General features: G+C 40.8%; 1 protein-coding gene across 2 annotated transcripts in view; it reads left to right on the forward strand.

Annotated features, from left to right (window-relative positions):
- PITPNB (phosphatidylinositol transfer protein beta) overlaps nt 1–26,373 on the forward strand; it is a 63,912-nt gene that overhangs the window by 10,742 nt on the left and 26,797 nt on the right. For both annotated transcript variants that reach the window (XM_021703631.2, XM_021703632.2), the window contains exons 4-7: nt 8,327–8,418; nt 9,059–9,066; nt 9,578–9,652; nt 11,250–11,333. In XM_021703631.2, coding sequence (XP_021559306.1) covers nt 8,327–8,418; nt 9,059–9,066; nt 9,578–9,652; nt 11,250–11,333 — 259 coding nt within the window. The remainder of the gene's footprint in view (nt 1–8,326; nt 8,419–9,058; nt 9,067–9,577; nt 9,653–11,249; nt 11,334–26,373) is intronic.

Here is a 26,373-nt window from a genome sequence, read left to right on the forward strand (position 1 = left end):
AACTAGATTATGGAAGGGCAAAGAATCATTTAGCAGTGAGTGCTGAGGCCTTCAACGTGCCGTAGGAAAGCTAGCAATCACGACACGGGGCTGGCCTCGCAGCTTGTCAGACAGCAGTGTCCTACAGGGACAGCAAGCTCAGCATCTGTAGACTTACCCACGTTCCTAGAGAGTTTTAGAGCTATCTCCCTGAGGAAGTTAAGTTTGTGTCCAGTAATGTATGTTCCCTTTTTCAGCTTGGGCTCTGCTGGGTAACTTCTAGTGCTGTGTGCACTATCAATGTATAGCAGCAATAGAATTGCAGACTTGGCTGGCTAAATTTGTTGCCTGAGGCCACCAACACCTTGTTGTACATTTGAGATAACTTGAAATTCTGAGATTCACTTTACCCAGTGGAATCAACTTCTCTGGGTTCTCTGGCCAGTAAGCTTTCCCATTTCAGCAAAAACACTTCTGGGTGTAAGATACACTTCATTTTAACCAGAAGATTGAGAAACAGTCTTGGCAAGGTATTAAAAAACCCCATAATTTAGTGACCATTGACTTTTTTGCCCTCTTGAATCTTAAGTAATAATCTTACAGGATATCTTTCCATATCCTTTGATAATTTACGGTAAGTAGTTGCCCATGGTAATTCTAACCAGAGGATCTAATCCTTACTGGTCACTGTACATGCTCTAGGTGGGAGCTCAGGGATTCCCCATAGCAGCCTTTTTTAGTGAGGAAATGAAGGTCCAGAAAGGTATAAGTAACTAGCCCCTGTGTCACTGCTTTTGGTAGCAGAGATAGGCCATGAACCCAGGCAGGCATTGTGACTCTTAATCACTTTGCTTTACTGCTGAGCCCTGTGGGAGGGTTAGAATATTTTCCATTTTCTGAAGTGAATGCCAAAGGAGTTTACAGAGAAATTTTCCCAAGACCATGGATTTCACCGTATCCCATGTTCTCATAGCCTTTAAAGTCTCAAGTCCTCTTCCAGAATAAAGTTAAACTTAATAAGCCACTCAGGATTATCCATGTCTCTCCAATTGTTATAACTGTTCAGAATAAAAACTATTGGCTCTAAGCAAGCCTGACTCTTCATTGTCCTCTAGAAGTGCCATGTTTAGCCCCTTAGGTCCTTTTCTTGTGATGTGGGGTTGCCCATAAACCCAGTTTCCTGAGCATAGCTCCGCTCTGTCCTGTGCAGAGGCATTCCTTGACTACTTTTCTTCTTCCCTAAACTCCATCACTTTTTGTCATGTCTATTCATTTTGACACCTGATTATGTATTTCACGTGTACATATTTGTCTTAGACCCCATTTACCATGAAAGTTTGAGTGTTTCCTTATGATGTTCAATATATACTTAAACACTTAATAGTGAATGGTGGGGAAGGAGGACAGACTTTATTGGGCAAAGAATTTTGAAGCAAGGCAAGGAAATGTGTTGCAACCTTTGAGATGGTTATTTTAGAGAAAAACTTGCAGCTCTCCTGAGACTTCGTAGTAAGGAACGCACTGACCAATCCTTTTGTTGTTTTTTTTTCCCTTCTTGGGGAAAATCAGCTTTACTCTTTTATTCTTCATCAGCATTATATCTTCACCATCTCCAGTCAGTCCTGAATGACGGAGAATTCATAAAGCTATGCCAACTCCTGAATGGTCTTGTTCCCCAAAGGTTGCAACAACAGAGGTTTAATTGAAAATCGTTTTAAAATTTCATGTGGTTCCAGTTAAGAGCTCAGTCATTGCCAGGAACTAAAGTTCCGTTCATGTTTAAAAATGAAAAGTTTAAATCACCTGAAAATGCAAAGATCGATCATATGTGATGATTCACATCAGAGAGCATCTTTGAATAAGTATACATAAGAAATTGATAAATATCGCTCAATATAGTAATTCATTCTTGAGTCGAAAATTAATCATCAATGCAGTTTTATCTTTGTGTATAGTTCTAGGTCTTCAGTTTTGCACATTTCAGAGTTGTCTAAATAAAGAGTGATCCTATTCCAGAAGAATATCAGAAATACTTCTGTAATGCGTTTCCCTTTTATGGTATATTTTGTTTCTCATTGCTGATCTGTTTTGTTATGTGGAAAGCACTTCTTTCCCTCTCTCTTTTTGTTATTTCTCTAAAACTTGTCTTGTTTTATCTCCTGAAAGTTAGCCAATTTGTGTCTGGTTATTTTACTCTTTTCCCACAAATCAGGATTTGAAGTCATTTTGTAAATTTTTCCTTGTTATTCTACACATTTTTTCCATCTTCATACCCACCACATTAGTGCAAGTTACCATTATCTCTTCCTCTTGAACTTTTCCAGTTGCTTCCAGACTGATCTCTTGCCGCCCATTCTTTTGACTTAATAAGTAATGCTGCTATGAACACTTGTGTACAAGTTTCTGTATGGACATATGTTTTTATTTCTCTTGGATATGCGCACTCACACACACACACATACACACACTCTCCTAGTTGGAATTATTGGGTCATATGGTGACTCCTCACTTTGGAACTGCCAGACCCGTTTCCAAAGTGACCGCACCATTTTACATTCTCCCCAACCATGTAGGAAGGCTCCAGTGTCTCCATATCCTTGCCAACACTTGCTGTTATCAGGTTTTGTTTTGTTTTTGTAATAGCCATTTTAATGGGTGTGAGGTGGTATTTCAAGGTTTGGATGTTTTCATGTGTTTACTGTTAATTTGTAGATCTTCGGAGAAATATCCGTTCAAATCTTTTACCTGTTTTGTAATTGGGTTGTCTGTTTTAAGAGTTCTTTACATATTCTAGATACTAGCCTCTTATACATGATTTGTAGTTTTCCCCCCATTTTGAGTTTTCTGCTCACTTTTTTTTTTTTTTTAAAGATTTTATTTATTTATTTGACAGAGAGATAGAAGAGCATAAGCAGAGGGAGTGGCAGAGGGAGAGGGAGAAGCAGGCTCTGCACTGAGCAGGGAACCCGATGCGGGACTCGATCCCAGGACCCTGAGATCATGACCTGAGCCGAAGGCAGACGCTTAACCATCTGAGCCACCCAGGCGCCCTCTGCTCACTTTCTTGATAGTGACCTTTGAGGCATTAAAAAGTTTATAATTTTTTTTAAGATTTTTAAAAAAATTTATTTATTTGACAGAGAGCGAGAGAGGGAACACAAGCAGAGGGAGTGGGAGAGGGAGAAGCAGGCTTCCTGCCTAGCAGAGAGCCCGATGTGGGGCTCGATCCCAGGACCCTGGGATCATGACTTGAGCCAAAGGCAGACGCTTAACGACTGAGCCACCCAGGCACCCCTAAAAAGTTTATAATTTTGATTAAGCCCAATTTACTTGTTTTTCTTTTGTCATTTATGCTTCTGGTGTCCTATCAGAGAAACCATCATCCAATCCAAGGTCCCAAAGATTTACATCCACATTTTCTTACAAGAATTTTTTTTAAAGATTTTATTTATTGAGAGAGAATGAGAGAGAGCACATGAGAGGGGGGAGGGTCAGAGGGAGAAGCAGACTCCCTGCTGAGCAGGGAGCCCGATGCGGGACTCGATCCAGGGACTCCAGGATCATGACCTGAGCCGAAGGCAGTCGCTTAACCAACTGAGCCACCCAGGCACCCTCTTACAAGAATTTTATAGTTTTAGGGGCCACCTGGGTGGCTCAGTCAGTTAAGCATCCGACTTGATTTCAGCTCAGGTCATGATCTCAGGGTCATGAGATTGAGCCCCGTGTCGGGCTCCATGCTCAGCAGGGAGGTAGTCTGCTTAAGATTCTCTCTCTCCCTCTCCCCTTCCTCCCACCTGCGCTTGCTCGCTCTCTCCAGTTTTAGCTCTTACATATAGATCTTTAATCCATTTTGAGTTAATTTTTGCCTCCATCCACTCTTGCCCACTCCATTTAATTTTCATTTACTAACATGACTACTAAATTGAGTCAAAATGTTCTTAAAACTTAAATCTGGTTGTGTCATTCTCCTTCTTAAAGCCTTCAGTAGCTTCCCGTCATAGAAAGAATAAAACCCAAACACTTTGGCTTATAAAATGGGTCTTATTGTGATCTGCCTGTCCCCTGCTCACCTCACCATCCTCATCTTGTGTCTGTTCGTCTGTTCCCCCTTCACTACAGTCTAGCCATGTTGGAAGCCTTGTAGTGACCCAAGCAGGCCAAGTCTTTAGCTATTTCAGGACTTTGGGGCCTGTGCCTTCATGTGGCTGGACCTCCTCACCCTCAGATCGCCATTGTATTTTCACTTCCTCAGGGAGGCCTTCTTGGGCACCCTTAAACCAGGTACTCACTTGTGCAGTGCTCTGTTCCTTGACTGCTGCACTTTGGGAGAGGTAATTCACTGCCTCTTGGTATTTACTGCTCTGTTTCCTGCTTCTTTCCCTGGAAGGTGAGCTCAGAATAGGAATTGTTCATTTACACAGTTATTTACGTAGCCCCTGGTACAGTGGACGCTCAGTAAATAAATACTTGAGTGAATGAATGAGTGAGGTGCCCAGTGTATTTAAGGTATATTTCATTTGATTATAAAATGAAAGATTATTTATGGCAAATTAATCTCGTCTTCAGATTCATCCATATGTTTTTCTACATTCTGATGTTTACAGTAGGTTGTAGGATGGAAAAATAGAACTCGGCAGTTTGCTCATTTTGTTTACAAGTGGATGTAAAACTTCCACGGGAAAAGTGCAGTTTGAAATGATTTCCCAAGGTGTTATGTATCTCAGGAACAGATTTTTTAAAAAAAGAATGCTCCTAGATCAGAAGTTCAGTGTACATTATGGTCATTTATTACATATTTTTTAACCATATAAGCCTTTTGTTTTCATCTACCACTGTTACAAAGTTGTCTTACCACTTAACAGGTTCACAGCCATTGTTATAGAAGTTAAATCTTAATATTTATTTCCTGTCAACACAATTGATGGAACATTTTGGTTGAATTTTACCCTGAAGTTAAATGTTCTTTATATGCATTCAGAGTTGGGGTGGGAAAAGGACACTATGTATGGCAAAGAACCTTTTGTGCTCTTGGACATTATTTTATATCTGACTCTTAGACAAATCTAGAAGTGTTTACCTTGAGTTAAGCACTGTCATGAGTGTTGGTTTGTCATGAGGGAACATTTCATGATCGTTGGGAGAACAAGAGGAGGAATGTCTTTGTTCATTTATTTTTGAAGACCTACCTCCATTTTGTTAATTCAGTTAATATTTATTCTTTTTCTGAGACACTAAGCTTCCAAAACAGAATTTACTTCCTAGGTAGGTGATACTGAAGTAGAAAACCAATGTGTATGCTGTTAATTATATAAGTGGTTCATTTGAACCACCTTGTTAGGAATATTTTAAAGTTGGCCACTAAAGAAAATTTCTCTCCTTTAAAGCAGAATTGAAATTTAATTTTATTTACTCCATGTATGCATTTTCCCTGTGTTTAGTCCATAATTAGATTCACTGAGGAGAGATGTTTGTTAGTGTTCTCATGTTAAATGTAAAAAGCGAGTCAATTTGAAATAACTGGCTCAGAGGTTTGGTCATTCTTAACTAAGTCAAAAAGTTGATTGTTGGAATTCACTTAGAGGAAAAGTATCCTGGAAATAAGAAAACAGGCATTTGGGAGCAAAATGAAGACATGTTAAAACTTTCTTGTAGATTTGGTTCTTGCTGACCTTTAGTGACTGACTGCCAGTATTCTGTTTGGGTCAGCAAATTTTAGAGCTTTTGATGAATGTTTAAGGTTTTTAGACTATGGGGCACTATGGGAATAAATAGGATAATTAAAATATGTTTCTGAGCTAGTATGCAGCTGTTTTTTTCCCCTGCCTTTTTTTAAAAAAAAAAAAAAAATTGAAGATTTTGTCAGAGAGAGAGAGCAAGTGTGCGCACAAGCAGGGGGGGCAGCAGGCAGAGGGAGAAGTAGGCTCCCTGCTGAGCAGAAAGCCAGATGTGGGACTCGATCCTAGGACCCTGGGATCATGACCTGAGCTGAAGGCAGATGCTTAACGGACTGAGGCACCCAGGCGTCCTCCCCTCCTTTTTTTTTTAAGAATTTATTTATTTATTTTAGAGCATGCATGGGCCTGTGGGGGAGGGACAGAGAGGGGAAAGAATCTTTCCTAGACTTCCCACTGAGTGCAGAGCCAGGATCCCAGGACCATGAGAGCACAACCTAAGCTGAAACCATGAGTCTAACCTTTAACCAATTGAGCCACACAGGCACCTCTTTCCTGCCTTTTTCTACTTTGACCACATGAACCAGTGATAGATCTGTTTGTCTTACTCTAGATGGATAGGTAATCCTGTGGTATATTTTAAAAATCACCCATATGTATTACATTATACCCTGATGAGACCTCTCCCAGTTAAAGGGATTTTGGTTTCAGTTCTTGAGCAATGGAAGAAATAATGTGGACTTCAGATAGTCTTTGACTTTTAATATGAAAGTATTTTCAGGTATCTTGGCTTTATTTTTGTGAGGTTATGCCCCTTTGCATGAATCTTCTAGATTTGCAAAGAATGGATGCTCAAAGAATTCTCCTTTATTGTTATCTTTTCAGGGTGTAAAGGCACAGGTAAAATCTCTGTGCCCTTGGAATCTCGATTATAATGTCACGTATAATAGTGCTTCAGCTTTTCTTTTCCAGTGGTTTAATTTGCCACAGTAGTGGAAGCTCCAAGACATACATATGTTCTTGTGTACTGAGGAGGCAACGAGGGGGCTATCCACACTACCTCTTTTATAGCTGCACGGCTCTCTGGCTGGTGAGGCTTCCTTACATTCATCTTGCTTAGCTTCCAATTCATAGGGATGCCTCTGGGTCCCTGCTCCATCTTAGTATGGAGCCATAAGTCCTTTCTGGGGCCCAAGTCTCCTCCTTAGTTTGTTCTTTCTCCTAGCTTAGGAAGTTAAGTTGTATTTGACAGTTCTCAGAGAAGCCGTTCTGATACAGAAAAAGTATGTAGGGCTTCACGTTGGAGGTTATAGTTTTGACATGTAGTTATTTAGCCACTTAAATGCTGGTTACACGGAATAATAAATGAATGTGTAGCTTGCAGTGCTGTTGGAGGATGTAAGTGAAGAAAGGCACGTGAAAGTACTCAGCTTCATGTCAAATTATAATTAAAGAGCAGTACCTACTGTTTATTGAGCTTTTACTGTATTATGCAATGTGCTAATAAATACATTATAGGTATTAATCTGAATCCTCCCAATAACCCTGCAGAGTATGTCATAGGAACTGTTTTCAACTCGTGGGGAAGTTCAGAGAGCCAAGTGATGTGTCCAAGGTCACACAGCTTCTAAGTGCTAACATTGGGATTTGAATCTGATCTGTATGAAAAGCCTATGCATGTAAAACTGCTTTCTTTACAATCATTAGAAGTGGTCATTCTATTTGCATTTCTTTGAAGACTGAAAAGACTGATTTTTCCATTTGTTTGTTAACCAGTTGTGTTTTCTGTTTGTAATGTGTCTGGGAATGTCTTTTGCCTACTTACCTGTTGGCATCTTTGCTGATTACCTTATGAATTGGCACAGACTCCTCATGTATTATATACTTATCCCTTTTCCGACTATACTTGAGGCAGCAAATGACATTCATCGTCCAAACATACAAAATTTTATACTTGGATATGCTTTTTTTTTTTTTTAAGATTTTATTTATTTATTTGACAGAGAGAGACACAGCGACAGAGGGAACAAAAGCAGGGGGAGTGGGAGAGAGAGAGAAGCAGGCTTCCCGCTGAGCAGGGAGCCCAGTGCGGGGCTAGATCCCAGGACCCTGGGATCATGACCTGAGCCGAAGGCAGACACTTAATGACTGAGCCACCCAGGCACCCCAATACTTGGATATGTTTTAAGATCTCATTTCCACCTGGGTTCCTCAGATTGTTACTTTTCTTTAAGTTTGTTCTGTAAAATGTATTTAAAGACTTTTATTCAGAGATACTCCTATATTCTAGGGATTCTTTTGTGTTAAACAGTGAATGTGGTCTAACCACATGAGAGAATTTCTGTGTTGTATTATGCACAGCTTAAATAGCCTCAGTTAACTTTCAGATTTCACCTTAGGGGAATAGAGCAGAAGCCCGACACAAAATTGTTTCTTTTTTGCCCCTTAAATCCTGTATACAGCTAAATGTTCTTAATCATGTGTAGTTTTACATTAATTTTCCACTTGATTACTTTGGGATTGAAAATGAAACATGTTGCTAACAGTCAGCCTGAGTTGATGAAACTTAGAACATAATCACCTTTGATGACAGTACTCTTTGAGGTTGCCCAGTAGATGCCAACAAAGAAGTGATAGTACTACTGAAAATATATTCACTGTTTCTCACTTCACAGCAAAGTTCCTGCGTTCGTCAGGATGATTGCTCCCGAGGGCTCCTTGGTGTTTCACGAGAAAGCCTGGAATGCGTACCCCTACTGTAGAACAAGTAAGCCTGGTTCCTGGCATTCATTCCCCCCCTCTGCCCCACTGCTGAGGAGGAGAGGGACTCCTGGTGCTGATGCCTTTGAGAAGGGTGACACTCACGGAAGTCCTCTGTGGGTTCCTGGGTAGTCACTGCAGGTGCTGTGGCAGAGGAGAGAGTTCTCTGGGTTCCTCCCCCTAGACCTTTGTGAGGGGCATTGGTTCATTCCCAGATGAGAGCACCTTGAGGTCCTTGCTGACCTCACTGGCTCCAGGGGTGAGACCTGACAGGTCATCCACACTCAGAAGTGTCCTTTGGTGTAGTTTTAATAGTATTTTTCTCATATTGCCACATATAGTAGGGTAGGAATATGGCTGATGTCTGAAACAGTTTCCTGTTGTTTGCTGATTTGGCCTTAAAGTGATATATTGCTTTTGTGACATTATTCTCCCATTGTTTTAAAATTAGATTATTGACTCTATAATCTAAGGTAGACTGTAGTGTCACTTGTATAGAAACTTTTGCAGACATAAACTACTAAATGCTCTGTGTTTTCAGGGAGTTTAATCATCGTGACAGTAAATAATATGACAGATTGTTTTGACTTCGATTAATATTCTGAAATTTTTCCCCTTTTATTGCCCACCTGTCCATTATGCCTCAGTTGTAACGGTGAGTAAAACTATTTTTGTGTCACATACTCTTCATCTTTAAATTTTGCTTTACATAATAATTATTTTCAGTCATTCATTGCTTTTTAAAATAAAACTGCCCACCGCTGCATGGCTCCTCCTCTGTGCTCTTTCCACCAGCCTACACTCCACCACATGTTCACAGTATTAGTGGGTTTTTTCCAGCCTTGTCTCAAAACCTCCCTGTTGACTTTATTTTGCTTCTGCTACTTCCTTTGAATGCTCTATTTGCTCACCAAACCTCCCAGCTTCTTTAATATTAGCCCTCTATGCTGCATGACAATTAGGGTTGTTTAAATTATTTAAAAGCATGCAGCATTTGGTTTGCCTGACAAGTTTATAAAAACAGGTAGCTAATGATTCTTTGTCACTTGAGGATCAGTCTTATAGAGTCAAAGCACGGATGCTTATGCTGGGGAAGGCTCCTGCAGACAAAAGCCGCAAAGAACCAGTGAAAGATCACTGTCATTTTGCTGTTGTGTTTTCTGCAGAATGAATATATGAAAGATGATTTCTTCATTAAAATTGAAACATGGCACAAACCAGACTTGGGAACATTAGAAAATGTAAGTTTCAACTCTGGGCTTTCAGTGCAGAAGCCTCTGGAAATGGGAATACTGTTGTAGTCCATTCTGTCATCACCCGAGTGATATCACCTACGGGAGACCGGTACCTGGACACACCAGGGCATGTCCGATTACAGTGAGGCAGGCCAGCAACCAGCAACAAACGGGGCATTCCCTTTCCGCCCCCTTGCCTTGGTGCGAGAGCAGACTGTGGGGAGAGTTGCTGTTTTTATCAGCTCGCTCTCTCTGGGACAGGGAGAGCAGAGATAAAATTCACAAACCGATTTTAGCCATTAACTTTAGATTTCTTTCATCTTTTCATCTCTGTATGTTTGTCAGAGCTACTCTACAAAGCAAAATTGACTGCTTTAATTTTCACCTCCACTCTGCTTTGCTGGGTTGATGTCAGAGAAATGGCCAAAAGGCGAGGAGGAGGAGCAACTGTGAATGTTTTACAAAAATGTTGACAAGTGTCTGATTTTTACAAGTTGGAGCACATTTATCCCTCAAATAAATTTCAAGAAAATCATTTAAGACTCAGTGTAATCATTAACTTTTGATAAGATGTGTTAGAGAACTTGGCAAACCATCTGGTATGGATCGATGCCCTTGGTCCAGTGGCTGTCAAAAGTGTGGTCTCTGGACCAGCAGCAGCATCTGGGAACTTGTTAGAAATGCACATTTTCAGCCCTCACCCGATACTTATTGAATTAAAATCCCTGGGGGTGGGGCCCAGTATGCTGTGTGTTGTGGTACACGATCCAGCTCAAGAGCTCCAGTTTGAGAACTGCCGTTCCAGCCTCACCATTACCCTGTTACAGGAGATTAAGTTCATGTTGTGGTATTTTTCGCTTTTATGTGATTGGTGCCAATTAATAGAACTTTTGAATTATAATTGGTAGTATTTGACTTGAGTTTTCTTCCGGGTGATCATTTGACATTTCATGTTGGTTTTTTTTTCCACAGTAATTCTAAAATTTAGAATCTAAATGAGATGATTGGGTGTGCTTTAGTCTGTGTATGAGTTGATCTGCCTTTTCTAGCTTCCAAATGGACAAACTTTGGCATTTGTAAACAGTTCTTAATTGGTTCATAGAGGGAGTTTTAGAAATGATTAGTTAACATGAGGAGTGGAGGAATTGCTGTCCTTTCAAAACTGAAAATTCAGGATAGGTTTTAAACCTCACAGTGTAGCTTCTTGAAATCTAATTATAATGTCACCTTATGTTTGTCTAGGACTTAAAGGTTACAAGGACTTGGTCGTGTATCATTGGGTTAAACGTAGGTTAGGTACATTTTGTTATATAACTTATCTCTAAGGATTACCAGAAAATAATGGTGACAGATTTCTGTTAATTTGGCAGCATCCTCACACCTCCTCCCCTCCCCACACTTATTTTTTAGGTATACAAGGGTAACAAAAGATTTCTAGATCCCTTAAGACTTCAGACCGCTAATTTAATGAAATAACAATTTGGATTTTTTTATTCCTCGTAATGTGGTCTAAAAGACTCAGATAAAGATTATATATGTAATAGTTTGCCTAATAAGAGTAGTCTACAGTTTGCTGTGTTTCATTTCTCTTTGTCATTTATAGGTACACGGTTTAGATCCGAACACATGGAAAACTGTTGAAATTGTCCACATAGATATTGCAGATCGAAGTCAAGTTGAACCAGCAGTAAGTACTGCATACTCCTCAGTGACATTTTAACTTGTTGCCTCTTATATCTAAACACGATCTTTCTCTCTTGTATGGCCTGCATTTCTACACTGCAGTGAGCCTGGAGTTTGGGTGTGGGTCTATGCAGCAAAAAGACCAGAGAGTAGGAGAGAGGGTTATTTGTTTCCTTCTGTGGATTTCATCTTTTCACAAATGATCCCCTTGAGAAATCCCAATATACCTGAGATATATAGAGGTTTGTTTTCATTGCGGGGGGGAAAAGACTAACAACATTATTTTACAAAAGAATTCTCCTTTGGGCTTCTGTAAATAATGTGGGTCCCTTATACTTTTAAAGTGTGATTAAGAAAGCTTAACAGTTGTGTAGCTTTTTTTCTTTTCTTTTTTTAATTTTTATTTATTTGAGAGAGAGAATGAGAGAGAGAGAACACGAGAGGGGGTAGGGTCAGAGGGAGAAGCAAACTCCCCGCTGAGCAGGGAGCCTGATGCGGGACTTGATCCCGGAACTCCAGGATCATGCCCTGAGCCCAAGGCAGTCGCTTAACCAACTGAGCCACCCAGGCGCCCCCAGTTGTGTAGCTTTCTAATCTTGATTTTTACTAGATATAAATATTCATACTCTAGGCTTTTGACTTAATAACCCACGCTCCCCCAGAAGTGAAGACCTGCATTCTCCCAAAGTAAGACCCTTGTATTACTTTGCTGCAGTTTGAAAATATTAACTCAGTTCTTAGAGTATGCTGGTGCTGCTTGTTTTTGCAGGGCACAGTTGTGGACTTTCTCTATGTTATGACAACCATTGGCCCTCTTTATGCTGGTGTAGAGAGCAAAAGCTTTGGAACAAGAGTTCTGTCATGGTAAAGCCCAGTGTGTTCAGTTAGCATTTTTATTTCATGACCTTTCCATTTCATTTTCAGTGCTTATTGTCTGAACATGAGCAGTGTTATAGGCTGAACAGAAATAACCCAAACAAAATGTCTGGTTTTGCTGTTGAAATTTAAAGGTAAACCTTCTAGGGGCACCTGGGTGGCTCACTGGGTTAAGCGTCTGCCTTCAGCTCAGGTCATGATCCCAGGGTCCTGGGATTGAGGCCTGCATTGGGCTCCCTGCTCAGTGGAGAGCCTGCTTCTCCCTCTTCCTCTGCCTGCCGCTCTGCCTACTTCTGCTCTCTCTGTCAAATAAATAAGTAAAATCTTTAAGAAAAAAAAAAAAGGTAAACCTTCTAAAACAAAGGTCACCCATCTTTTCTCTGAAATCACTGGGTTTGAGACTGCCAGCTTTGACCCTCTGCTAGGCTAGGTCCTGTTCTGCTAGGACCCCGTCCCTGATTAGAAATGTGAACACTAATGAGGGATCCTTGTAGAACTTCTTAAATTTTAGTTGTGCTGTGATTTGCCATTATTTCAATTTTAAGGATAATTCCACCTTTGAAATTATATAGGACTTTTTTTTAATCCTCAGAAGTAAATGTATATTCTGTTTTAAAAATAATATTCAGATTTCTCTTTTGCCTTTTACTTCTCTGTCTTTTCCAGCCATGTTTACTGCATGTGAAAGAATGATGGTAGGAGGAAAAATCCTTGGGAGTGAGCAGTGAGTGAGTCGGTTAATGGGCTAGGTCAGGGTAGCCTACGTGCTTGGACCAGCAGGTCACAAGATAATGCCTAGTGACAGTATGGATGCCCCAGGGAAGGCATTCAGGTTATATTGTTGGTGTTTGAAAAAGTTGTGCCAGCCAGACAAAACAATCCGATCTTGTGGTTCATGGGTTTGCATTCCAGGTTGTTCTCCCGCAGAATACAAGGCACCTTTGGTTTTGCTGAGGTCATAAGAGTTCTTTGTTCTTTTTCTCAGGCTAAAATGGGAGTTCGGTCAGTGTTTGCAGGCATGAATGCAAGTAGATGGAACAGTTAAGGCCGATTGTGTAAGAGCCCCGGAGGCCCCTGGTCTCATTCTTTCCACCCCAGCCTAGACCAGCAAGGAGAGAAGGTGCTGCTGGCCTTGAGGGGTGTGACAACGGCACTTGAGATCAGTGCTCCAGGTGAAGGGCACTGCACATGCAGAGGTCAAGCGGGTACTTCCCTGTTGTGGAACGTTGTCTGGGCTGGATACATGGGGAAAGAGAAGGGATTGGGCCCGAATGAGAAGTGTCTGTATTCTGAGGCCGTGGAGCTGTGACTAAAAACATACGTTCTGAAACTAGATTGGATTCAGATTCTGAGGTTCTGCCACCTGCTGGCTATTCAGTCTTGGATGGGTTGCTTCCTCTCTCTCTGCCTGTTTTATCTTGTGTAAAATGGGGCTAATTATCTCACAGCATTAAGTGTGAGCACTTAGAGCTGCGCCCAGTTTACTAAATGTTCGCCATTGTTGGCATCGTGATTGGCCACGGTTGTACGGGAGCTTTGAGAACTCTCTTCACACCAAACATTGTTTGGGGAGTAAATCAGTAGGTATGTGTGGTTTTGTTTTTTCAGTGTTCACAGCTCCTTTTTGCCAATTACATTGTTGAGATCAGTAAGATACAAACTTATTTTAAAGTTGACTGAATTCCTAGTACTTTATTTTATTGTGATGAAATACACATAGCATTTACTATTTTAACCACTTCAAAATGTACAGTTTGGTGGCATTTGGTACAGGTACCTTCACACCATCACCACTGTCCAGTTCAAGAACATTTCATCGCTCCAAAAGGACACCCTGTACCCATTAACAGTCACTCTCTACTTCCCCCTCCCCCAGCCTTTGGCTACCACTAAGCTGTTTTCGTGGACTTATCTGTGCAGGATAATTCATAGAAGTGGAATCATAGCAGTATGTGACTTACAGTGTTGGCTTCTTGTATGTTAGCCTGTTTTCATCCCCACTGTGGTGTGTGTCATTACTTCATTTCTCTTTATGGCTGATAACAGTCCAGTGTATGAATACACCACCCTTTGTGTATGCATCCATCTGGGGAGGGAGGTTTGGGTTGTTTCTACCTTTTGGCTATTGTAACTAGTGCTGCTGTGAAAAACTGTGTCACAGTAGTTATTTATGTATTTTCTCAGTTGTGAATACTGAAAGTAAACTGATACCATGTATGGATTCTTAGACCTTTGGACGTAAAAAAGGAACCTTGACATGCATACTGACTGGTGCAAAAGGGAGCTCTGTGTGCTAGGAGGCGAGGGTACCCTGGGCAGTTTTGAAGCCTGGGGATGAGGAACAGAGCATTGAGCTGCCTGAGGATGTGTGAAGGCTGAGGGGGCGTTTGGGGAGTGGGGTGTGGGGCCAGCACCCATTCCGGCAAGGAGGTGGGGAAGAGACATAGTGGGGCAGGGACTCTGGGTCTGCCCTTTTCTTCTGCTCATCCTCTTCTTCCCACACTTCGGGCACAGACATTCACCCTGACACTCTCCCTTTAGGTTCCACCCCATCTATTTTTGGCCTTGAGTAGTTAATGTTTATCCTAGGAATTAACGTCTAATGCAAACACTTAGACCACCTGGCCGTCCTTAATTCTTACTAGACCCAATTTGGTTTTCTGTTGCATTAATTTGTTCATTTGATTCTGCTCTTTTTTTTTTTTTTTTAAGTTTTTATTTATTTGAAAGATTGAGAGGAAGCACAGGAGCATGGAGAGGGGCAGGCTGAGAGGGAGAGAGAGAGAATCTCAAGCAGACTCCTCAGCTCAGAGCCCAAATGTGGGGCTTAGTTTCATGACCCTGAGATCATGACCTGAGCTGAAATCAAGAGTCGGACACTTAACCAACTGAGCCACCCAGGCACCCCTTGGTTCTGCTCTTTTAAGTTCTTTAAAAATTTTGGTCCGTGGTGTTGGGAAAAGGAAGTTAAGCACACATTTGTAATTCTCAGATGACAGTGTTTTTCATAGCAGTTAACAGATACTGAGTGCGGGCTCTGTCTGTGCTGCTGGAATAGTCCTGCTGTAGCTATCCAAGATTGGGATAGAACCTTTGAGAGGCTTGCAATCTGGGTGAAACAAGCCCAGCACAGTGAAATAGTGAACAAATGGCAGAGGCTTAATGCATGGTCCAAAGTGCTGCAGGATTTCAGAGGAAAGAAAAAAAACGATCTGTGAGGACAAAAATCTGGAAAGCCTGAATTGAAGAGTCGTAACATGAGGGAGAGTAGGATTTAATGGATGGAACAGTCCACCCCCATTCTCGTCACACTTTTCCCTCTTACCCTCATTTCTTTGACATACTATAAATTTGTTTACTTCTATTTCTCTTCTCCCTGAGTAGAGATTGAACCTCAGAGGGAAGAATCTTTGTATTCTTTTTTTTTTTTTTTTTAAAGATTTTATTTATTTATTTGAGAGAGAGAGAATGAGATAGAGAGCGAGCACATGAGAGGGGGGAGGGCCAGAGGGAGAAGCAGACTCCCTGCCGAGCAGGGAGCCCGATGCGGGACTCGATCCCGGGACTCCAGGATTATGACCTGAGCCGAAGGCAGTCAGTCGCTTAACCAACTGAGCCACCCAGGTGCCCCAAGAATCTTTGTATTCTTAACTGTTGTCTCCCCAGCTCCTAGAAGAGTGCTTGAGTTATATACATAGTAAGTACTCAGTGAATGAACGCAGTGTAGGCAAGCGGAGTTGCAGGTGCATTATCCAACACTGAAGGGAAAGTTGGAATCGTTTTTAGAGTTGAAGGGGACCTGAGCTATCCAGGTCTCATTGCTTTTGAACTGTACTTTGCATAATCCTAAGAATTTCTTGGAGTTTACCAGTTTCTCAGGCTGTCAGGATGGAGCCACTAGAAAGTGGGGCTAAGGAATTCCCTCCGTCCCCCTCTCCCAGCACGGTTCTGTCTGTCTGACATTAGTCTTCACTATAAATTTACTTTGAACACAGTTAGTTCTGCAGCTACAGAAAGTTTGATTTCAGGGCTCACCACCCTGTTTTATACATGAGGAAACTGAAGCCCAGATAAACTAGTTTCTTTCAAGGTCGTTCAACCAGTGCCACAAGTGGAAATTCTAACTCTTCAATCCAGTGTTCTTTCTACTGACTCTTGGTTCCTTCGGAGCTAAGGCCCTGCTTTGTTGCTCTTCAAGCTGCCATCTTCCTCTCCTCACTGTTTGTTCTGGCCTGCCTTCTGGGCCTCCCTCTCTGTCCAAGGCCTGTGTGTCCTGTAGGTCAGATTCCATTTCCTCCAAGGAGATTTCGCCTATGTTGGAATCATCTACCCCTCTGCCCTTACTCGTTTCATTGATGTATCTTGTTCTGCATGTTAGAAACCCATCCCCTTTTCAGAGTGAGTACTTCATCAGTATTTGTAGAGTGAACCTGATGAGCTTGAGGATAATGATGAAACTAACCTTTTTGAGTCAAGAATTTGTATAAAATCAATTTGATGTCAGCTTGTAACACCTGGGTTGGCAAGGGGTGAGGAAACAGGTACTCATATACATTGCCCATGGGAGTGTAAATCAGTGTAGCCTGTTTTGCAGAATTAAAAATGTACATGCCCTTTGACCCAGCAGAATTCCATTTCTAAGAATTGATCTACTCGGTGTGAAGTGCGAAATGTATAAACATAAGACTGGAAACATTCTGGAGTCTAAATGTCTCCATCAACAAGGACTAAAAACGTTATGGGTCTTCTGTATGATGGAGTTAGGTTGAATTATTAAAAGGGAGTGAGCACAATGCCACATTCACAAGGTAATGTGGTTGGAGAAAGATAAAAAAGAGTATTATAGGATGCTTCCATTTGAATATTGTAAAAGGGGGAAAATATATCTGTATGCACGTACTTGATTGCTCATGTATAGCTGCTCGAGAAGAATGTGTAAGACGGTCGGAAGAGTGATTTCCTTCATGAACGGTGGTGAGGGAGCTAGATGTCTGGGGAATGGGATGGAAGAGTTGAGGTCTGTCAGAAATGTGTGCAATGAATTTTAAATGTCCTCTTCTCGCTTAGCATATCGGTTTCCTATTGCTGCATGACAAATCACAAATTTAGTGGTCATGTAATGCAACCTAATCAAAGGAGTGACAGCCCTTCGCCATACATAGTCTCTTGGTGAGAAGCAAGTCACAGGTTCCATCTGTGCTCAGGGGAGGAGCTTATACAGGAGTGTGACTCATTATGGGAGTCATCTTAGGGGATGTCTGCCATGGCATTGGTCAATTTTTAGTACCTAAAACTTGCTCTTCAGGAATTAGAGGGACACTGGAATTGAGAACTTGGTAACTCTGACTGGACCAACAAGGTGGATATTTGGTAGGGAGACCTTGTGAAGATGTGGTGATCTATCAAAGTTCAGACTGTGGCACCTTAATCCCCAGAGGTTTTGGTTTCAGTCTGACTGAATCCATTGGTTTTCATTTGGTTGTTAATGAACTCCGATTTTTCTTGAATGAGCTAATTTTTCCCAAAACTTCTTAAATGGTTGAATTTCTTTCCTGCCTATTACTTGCTTTAAAAGAAATAAAAGCCGTTAATTAGTAATTTTGAGAGGATAAATAGCCAAATCTCCTTCTCAATCAGGAGAAATGTGAAATAGTTGGGAGTTCAGGAAACCCAAGAATTTGAAAGTGAAGCTTGCATCTTTTAACTCCACCTGGTGGGGGTTTTCTGTCACTGCAGGTGGATTTAATTCAAATACAGCCCTAAACATTTTAATTCAGAGTGACTGTTGATTACTTTTAGGATGAACTCTGCTGGGTTGGTTGTTTCAGACAGCTCGTATATCACTCTCGCTGTAGACTTGCTGGTTTTTGGCTGTGCTTACGAACTGTACTTCACCATGCATAGAACGGATGTGATTAGACCCACAGAGTAACTAAATATTTAAGTGGGTGCTTTGACATATGTACATAATCGAAGGGTGACATTGTCACAGTAACTCTAGGAACAAGGATTTCTTGTAAAAATTTGTCAGTATGACCCAGGGTCACAGTAGTTTGCTTCAGAAATCATATATATATTTAAATGTATGGGTTATTCATTTTTTTTGTTGTTGGTTACTTTGGAAAGTCTGTATAGAACTGTTACTGTAACCACCATTCTCTGTAATTTTCTAGAAGATGTGTGACTGCCTAATGAAACAAGCTGAGGAGTCTAAGATTTCTGCACAAATGTCCCCACTCAATTTCCTTTGGCCACTATACAAAGCAGGTTTCCTATTTTGGGGGAAAGCAGCGTTGTAGTGAAAGGTTAAAGTGTTATATCCCTTAAGAAGGAAGGCTCCTGCTTGGTGTGCTGTTCCAGCAGAACACATCCCTGAGCCCCTACACCCTCCTGGCCCCTCCTCCATTTCAAATCTAACCCAGGAATTGCTCCTGAAAAGCCTTCTTCTTTTCCTCAATAAATTGGGTACCCACTGGGGGCCCAGACTATACTGTACCTCATCATCTCTGTGTTTCCAGGACCTAGCAAGATGCTCAGTGCATGACATCAAGTGAACTTTTCAATAAAGGTTTGGTGAATCAAAAAGCATTTGCAATTTTTTCCTTTGTTGTGTTTAAAAAAAAGGTGGAGTCGGGAGAAGACCATTTGGAGGAATTGAAGTTTTTATCATTCTGGTATTAAATGAACAAAATGCTACTCTAGTTCCTTCTTTACTTATCCTAGGTGATGAAGCATATGTGATATGCCTTTAATTCTAAAATTTCATTTCTAAATGAGCAAGTAGCTTTGTCATATTAAAAGGTGTTTTAGTTAGACCAAATTGTAATGAGTCAAGGTTTTATCTAGCATACAAAAGATACCAGAATATAACTTCCTTAATTTCTAAAGTCGTTTTTGATACAGAACCACAATAAAAAAGTTGAGAATTCTTTAAATGTCCTGATGAAATGCACATGCATATCTTCAGCTTACTTCCAAAATATACACAAATGAGTCAGTTGACATCTGCGTCTGCTTTTTTTTTAAGGTATAAATGCGAATCTGGCCTCTTTTAATCATCTCCAGCACTTTGTCTAAGTAGCTTTTCATGATTTGTACACAAAAGTCACTTCCCAGGAGAGGAAGACTCTTTAAAGTGTAAGCCGAAGTGTACACACAATTAACATGAGAGAGACCTTCGTTTTTGGAAGTAATTTGAAAGAAAATGAGCACGGTTTGAAAAAAAGAAATTGGAACCACATTTTTAGGTATTTATGTGTAACCAGAAAGGACTGTATCAGTCTTCCTCCATAGTGTATGCTTCCTCTGCAGTGTGTGCTGTGTGACTTTATCATTTCCAAGAATTTATTTTCATAGAAATAATGTTTAATTGAAGCTTTTAAGGCTCACAAGTCAAAAGTGATATAGTTTCACATCCAACTGTTTTTTAAACATCAGTAATAAGGAAATACTAATGATATGAAACTGTAGTGGTGTTTCACTGAAGATGGTATTCTGCCGGTCATTTCTGGGTCACAGAAAGGATGTGCAGGGTGTGCTCTGACTGATAGGGTCTTTCCTGGGGACTTCCCTGAAGAGCATGAAGGGGCCCTTTGAATGTGAGTGACCCAGTAAGCTTGTGTTCTTAAGATAAACCTCGGATTCCTACCTCTTCCTTCTTTTGTTCTTTTTAACCTCTTGTTACCAAGTCATATTTAGTCCAAGTCTCCATCCTTTCTCCCAGCCCCTCTCCTTTGCAAATACCCCCCTGGGGAGCGTTGGGTTGTGTCCTGCAGTATGGTCGCTGAGTGCTACAGCCACCCTGCAGCCCCGATGCCTGCCCTGCAGAGCCAGACTTCCTGAGCTGTGGTCCTTGGGTCATCACACTGCTGAACTCTGGACCACTCTCTGTGCCACCTCTTGGCAGCACAGCCCTTCTCCTTGATACCTCATGGGACACAGGCACTCCCAGGTGAGGGGGTGGGCTGCTAATCAAGCTCACCCTTCCTCGAAGTACCTGGAATTGCTTTCCTTGGTCCAGCCCACTCGGCTTCACACCCCCTTCCCCCCCCCCCCTTGCTTATTTTCCTTTGGAGAATATCCCCACTGTGGCTAGAAGGCAGGTCTGTAAATGTGGGAATCCCAGTTGTGGCTGAATCTGCCCACAGGTCCAGTTCTCTGAACATTGCTTGGAAGTAAAGAGGTTCTATTTAGGGTTCCTGAGGCCCTCAGGGGAGCGTTGTGACTAACTCTCAAGCTTGCTTCTCAGAGCCTTAGCTAGGACTCTGGCCAAAACGCTTGGGGCCCTTTCCTTTCAAGCTAGGTTTGCCCAGGGACAGCTTGTTAGAAATGCAGATTTTTAGCTCCCACCCTGGTCAGTCTCTAGGCGGCACTCTGGGCTCCATCCAGTTCTCTGGGCGGTTTCTGTGCATGCTCACTTGGGACATGCTTTAGTACACTATACGTGGTGAAGATTGCACAGTGGGCACTCTTCGAAGATTTTAAAAGCGGAGGGAATCTCAGTTGGAGGCCAGGATCCAAAACATTCACCTCAACCTTTATTTTTACTGTTAAGGAGTTTGAGCCCAGGGGAAGTGCTGTAACTTCTCTAAACCACATAAGCGCTGGAAAGGGAAGTTGGGGACTCAAAAGCAGGGCTGCTAATTTTTGTCTTTCTAGAGCATCTTCTCACCATATGATGTTCCTTCCTTTACAGTATATTAAGAGCATGCTTAATTTATTTAAAACAACCAACCACCCGCTCTTCTTTCCATCTCCCCTGGTTCCCTGAAAAAGCAGCAGTGGCCTTGGTCACCCTCTCCCATAACCACTAGACTCTGGGATATTTTGAAATTTGCATATATGCAATAGAATAGTAAAAGGATTGGAGCCACTAAGGTGTCTTTTGGTCTGGGCACTGTTTAACAGAGAACACTCCTCATGTGTTTTCTCATATGTTCACTTAGCAAACATCTGTTGGAACTTGCTATTTGCTCTGTGTTGGTATGGTAAATATTTTTCCAGGTAAAGGAATAATTGTATCTGTCTGAAGGGATTGCAAGATTCTTAATCAGGGAACACTTTAAAGTGTTTCTAAGTGAATTGGAGTTGGTTGCTTGTGTAGCGTGCAGTGCTAAGTTCCCCTGCACCAAAGGGCCTTTTCTTTTTTTTCTTTCTTTTCCATCACAACTGATACAAACCAGTGCTGGGCTCCAGGCTGCAGCCAAAGTTGGAGTTCGAGGGCTGACTAGAACCTGGAAGCTTGGAGTTTTGTACTTCACTAAAAGAAGAGCCCTGGCCCATTTTAATTGTACATAATAATGGAATTGTTGGGCTCTTCTAAACTGCTCACTTAAGCCATTTGTAGAAATCCCTTAGTAATTTTTTTAAGGATTGCGATGTCAAAGCAAATGAGTTGGTTTTTAAAGTTTGTGCTTTTTGCTTCTTTCTAGCATTGCCCATTTGTTCTTTATGAACCTTTTGTTTAGTATGTTTTGGTAGGCAGAATAATGCCGCAATTTAGTTGAGAGCCGAAATAATGCTAAGCAACACCTGATTATCTGAAATCCCATTTGCCTTTGTAAATGAATATATAAAGGCCTGCTTTTCCTTGCATTTAGCCATTTTTACTTTGAACACATCATTACCTTGTTTGAGTGTTGAACAGTCTGACACTTTTTAATTGTTTTAAACCATGAGTGTATATGGTTTTTAGTTATTGCTCTTTTTAAAAGAGACTTCTTGAATGTCAGCCTTGGAAGGCTGATGAAACTTGGTTTAATTTATTTAGGCATGTAAGTTTTGGTCACACCTTCAGCAATGCTTGTTTCTGGTGCTCTAGGAAGGATTTGGGCATATCTTTTTCTTTGATCAGACATTCCGTGAGACGGTGCCCAGATGTTACACATTTGAGTATATCGTCTTGGCAACATATGCTTTACTGTACTGCCTTTAGAAAAAACTTCGTAATTTTAAAGAAATGCAAGAATCATAAAATATGCTTTCTAAACCTTTTTAAGATTAATTTTTTTTCTTTAAAATTAAAAACATAAAATCTGGCTGGAAAAAACTAAATATTAGGTCAGACTTTGTGGAATTGTTAATATTTGTCAGCTTTTGAGCCACATAAATGACATTTTGGGAGTCAACCTAACAGACCTTCCAAATTAATCTTTGATGGATGATAATGCTAGTGGTCAACACCGGTTCATCATCTTTCACAGCTTTCAAAAAACTTCTGCAGTTCTAGATGTTACTTTCATTCCAACTATTGCCACTTACTTCCTAAGAAGGGCTTTCTACTTCTTAGAGCTGTGCAGTGGCTACCTAATTCTTTAGCCCTGAAGAGAGCTTTTGTTTATTAGAAGTCCGTGGCTGAGATCCATTGAGTCCGAGGAGAGCCTGTGGTTGCCAACGCTGTTTCAGTTGTTCTCTTTGGCGTGAGCAGACTTGATCTAGTAGAATACCTCTTCCTTTTGCCATAAATGAAGCTAGGCATTCAATCTCTATCTTAAAAGTTTGTAACATATCTCTGATGTATGTGCGAGAGCGCCAAAAGCTCTTTATTAAAGTGTGTGCGTAATAAAGAGGTGAGACATCTGACCCAGCTCCTAATTGTAATGGTAGCCCCCTTGAATTCAGAGAAAAGAAAAAACAAAACAAATATAGGTTTTCAGGTACCAGTGATTTTGCATTTGCTTACAAAATTTCCGCTTGTCAAATGCTCGTCTCCTTTCACTTTTTCTGTGCTGTGAAGCAAGCCACTGTCGAAATCCTTTTTGTAGTAATAGAGGTTCCCCCCTCCTTAAAGGGGATATAAATAAACATAAGCATAGTTTTTATTAAAAAGAAATGTAAAAATGTTTCCCACTTTATTCTGCTACCTTACATGGTCAGCTTTTGGAACTCTTAAAAGATTTACATCCAGTCATGGATTTAGAGAATGTGCTAGTGTATTTGAAGGCATAGTTGGATGGCAGTGCCCTCTTGTGGGAGAATAACATATTGCTTATTTCATGCTCGGTTAAATCTTAAGGGATTTTTAAATTTCTCTTAAAAATCTGAATGTATGAAGGATGGCTCAGTAGGTTAAGCGTCTGACTCTTGCTTTCGTTTCAGGTCATGATCTCAGGGTCAGGTGATGGAGCCCTTATCAGGCTCGCTCAGCACTTGGAGTCGGCTTGAGAGTCTCTCTCTCCCTCTTCCCCCCACCCCCCATGACCTTATTTCATGGCTTGGTTAAATCTTAAGAGTGCGTGTGTGCCCTCTCTCTCTCAAATAAATCTTAAAAAATCTGCATGAACCAGTATGTTTTGCATAAAATACTTTTTCAACTAGAACCTATTAACTTAATGTTTATTTTTGATCTCTTCCATATTTTAAAAATAAAAAAGTAGAGAGGGTGGTGGAGGTGGTGAGGTGTGTGTGAAGTAGAATTGCTCCAGTTTCTGAAGGGGGGAAAAATGCATTTTTGAACAGCTGAAAGAAATTAGTGTAAGTGGCTCCAAATCGAATTTTTAAAGTGTATTCCTTATAAAAGCCTCCCCCCCCCCCCCGCCTTTTTTTCCTTTTTTTTTCTTTTCTTTTTTAAAGCAGTGTTACTCTTTCTTAGGGAAAGTTCTCCAGGCAGAGAGGGAGCAAAAATCCTTTCAGGTACTTGAGTCTTATCAAATGATAAAAATGTAAATCACATCATATTTGCAGTTAAAGTATGGTGTTTGACCTGGGTGTTGACAGAGCAGCATCTGAGTCTTGGTTCTTCTGCTCCACAAGGGCAAAGGATTTCATTTCCCCACCCCCAAAAGTGGTGGTATTACCTTTGTTCCAACATTGTGAGGGTTAATTGAGAGAATGTGTGTGCCTGGCACATAAGTAAGTTCTCCAAAAATAGTAGCAAGAATGATGCTGTTTATTGGATTTTGCTCTTGCTGTTAAAAAAAAAAAAGTATTTTTTTCTGCAATTATTTCCTACTTAATGTTTGTTAAATTAGTGATTATGGGTTAACTGGAGTCCTGGGTCTTAGGAGCAGTTGTGTCTGAAGGTTAGCTCATAGACCAACGTGGACATTTTGCTGGAAAGGGCTCACCTGAATATTCATTAGGACTTTCCCCCTTGTTTTAGTTTAAGGAATTTAATATGATAGGTTTACCATCTATTGTCATTGAAGGAAATAAATACATTTTGTGTTAAGACTTTCTTGAACATACTACATATCGGGCATTTGCAATTTAATCTTAAAATATGTGATGTTTAACAAGCCCCTTTAACAAAATTGACTTGTTAACGTGTTAAAACTTGTTGGTGTGAAGAGTTTAAAATATCTTCATTTTAAAATGCTTTAATAAGTATATAAACATAATAATAAAATATCTTGTAGTAACAAACATATTGTATATTTGTGCAAACCAGTAGTAGCCCACCTACTCTGAGGGCAGGGCTGAGGAGTAGCCTACCAGCCTTGGGCTATCCAGAAACCCCCTTTCCCACTTGCCCACATTTCATTTAGAGCACAACTATTTGGTTTCCCTATTGGGTTGTGGGAGATGGATTTGTCATATCAGGCTTTTTTTTTTTTTTAACTTTCATTTTTATTTTTTTAAGTAGGCTTCACACCCAGCGTGGGGCTCGAACTCACAACCCCTAGATCAAGAGTCACATGCTCTAGCATCTGAGCCAGCCAGGTGCCCCTGTCACATTAGGCTTTTGGTTGTAACTTCTTTTCAGGGCTGGAATTCTGATTTCTTTCTCTTTCTCTATTAACTTGTAACCTTCCAGAGGCTTTGGAGGTCTGCCTTCATAAGCATGACAGTGTCGGCCATCTCAGACTAAGATATGGATAAGATGAGAAAGAATGCAAGAGGCGCTTAGCCTGACTGTGCTCTAACCTCGCTGTGCTCTAGCCAGACTGTGTTCTGGGCTGTGGCCACCTTTTAACATAGAGCTCTGTTGACAGCCTCTGCCTGCTTCCCATGTTCAACGCCATCCTCACCCCCACCCCAGATCTCTATGCAGGGTCTCTGTGAGATTAAAAAGATCACAAAAAAAGTGTTTTCTTCGGCCCTGTAGGTTTGACTGCATTTCTGTTCTCAGTGCAGTTATTTAAAAATTCTCCTTTTAGGATTCATTGGTGGGAAGCCGGTAAGGATTAATGAGAGGGCTGAATTAGAGAATATTTTTTAATGCAGTTTTGTTCCTCTGAGGTACATTCAGTAACAGAAACTAGGCCAACAAGTTATTGACAATTAGTGGTCCTTTGGGAATCTGCTTTAATGAATAGATAAGAATGATTTGTAATTAGCATAATAATTATATGCAAATGAATGCTTCTGAATTGCTCTAAAACACTTCTGAACTGTTTAAACAGCCCTCCTGAGATCTTGTTACTCTATTAATTTGTGTAGCAAATCTTTTTTTCCTAGATCACGCAAAGATAAACTTCAGTCCAGCCCCTGTCCGAATTATGAATTCCAAGGTGGTAGGACCTGAATTAATGAGATTTACTTATACTATATTAATGGTGCTCTGTGGGAACCTGAAAGGGTGAGGAGTCCTTGGGGAGATGTAATTAAAAATAGGAAAGAAAGCTGCTTATTTGAAAATAACTGTTGAAATGAGTTTCTTAAACAAGTTCGTAAATGTTATTTGTCTTTACACCTTTGTTACTTGCTGTTGCAAAATTTAATGCAAACATTTTTCTTAATGGGCTTCTCCTCTGCAGTCTGGCTTGAATTTTGTCAGCTCCAATTAGTTATGTACTAGGGTCAACGGTGATAGGATCCAGGAACTCCTTGTGTTCCAAGTGCCACAGTATGTACTGAAAAATGAAGGGCAGTGCTAATAGACGATGTTTGTTACTTATCTTCATATTTAATTTGGTCTTTTCACCCTCATCCTGGTCTTTACTTTTAGGATGTGATTAGAGGAAATACGCTTTGCTAGGTTGAGCAGCAATACCCGTGCATTCTAAACTTCGTGATTATCTTTGAGCTATTTGAATAGACACCTAATTAATCATCTTGTGCTAAAGGAAAGCATTTTACAGCATGCTGCAGGATCCTAATAGCTCTCTCAAGTTTTTATTTTTACCCTGTAGAATTGTTTCTTTTTGCAGGGTGCGGGTGTGTGTGTGTGTGTGTGTGTGTGTGTGTGTGTGTGTGTGTGTGTGTGTGTGTGTGTGTGTGTGTGTGGG

Source organism: Neomonachus schauinslandi, chromosome 14 (genome assembly GCF_002201575.2).
Source record: "Neomonachus schauinslandi chromosome 14, ASM220157v2, whole genome shotgun sequence".
Classification (NCBI taxonomy): domain Eukaryota; kingdom Metazoa; phylum Chordata; class Mammalia; order Carnivora; family Phocidae; genus Neomonachus; species Neomonachus schauinslandi.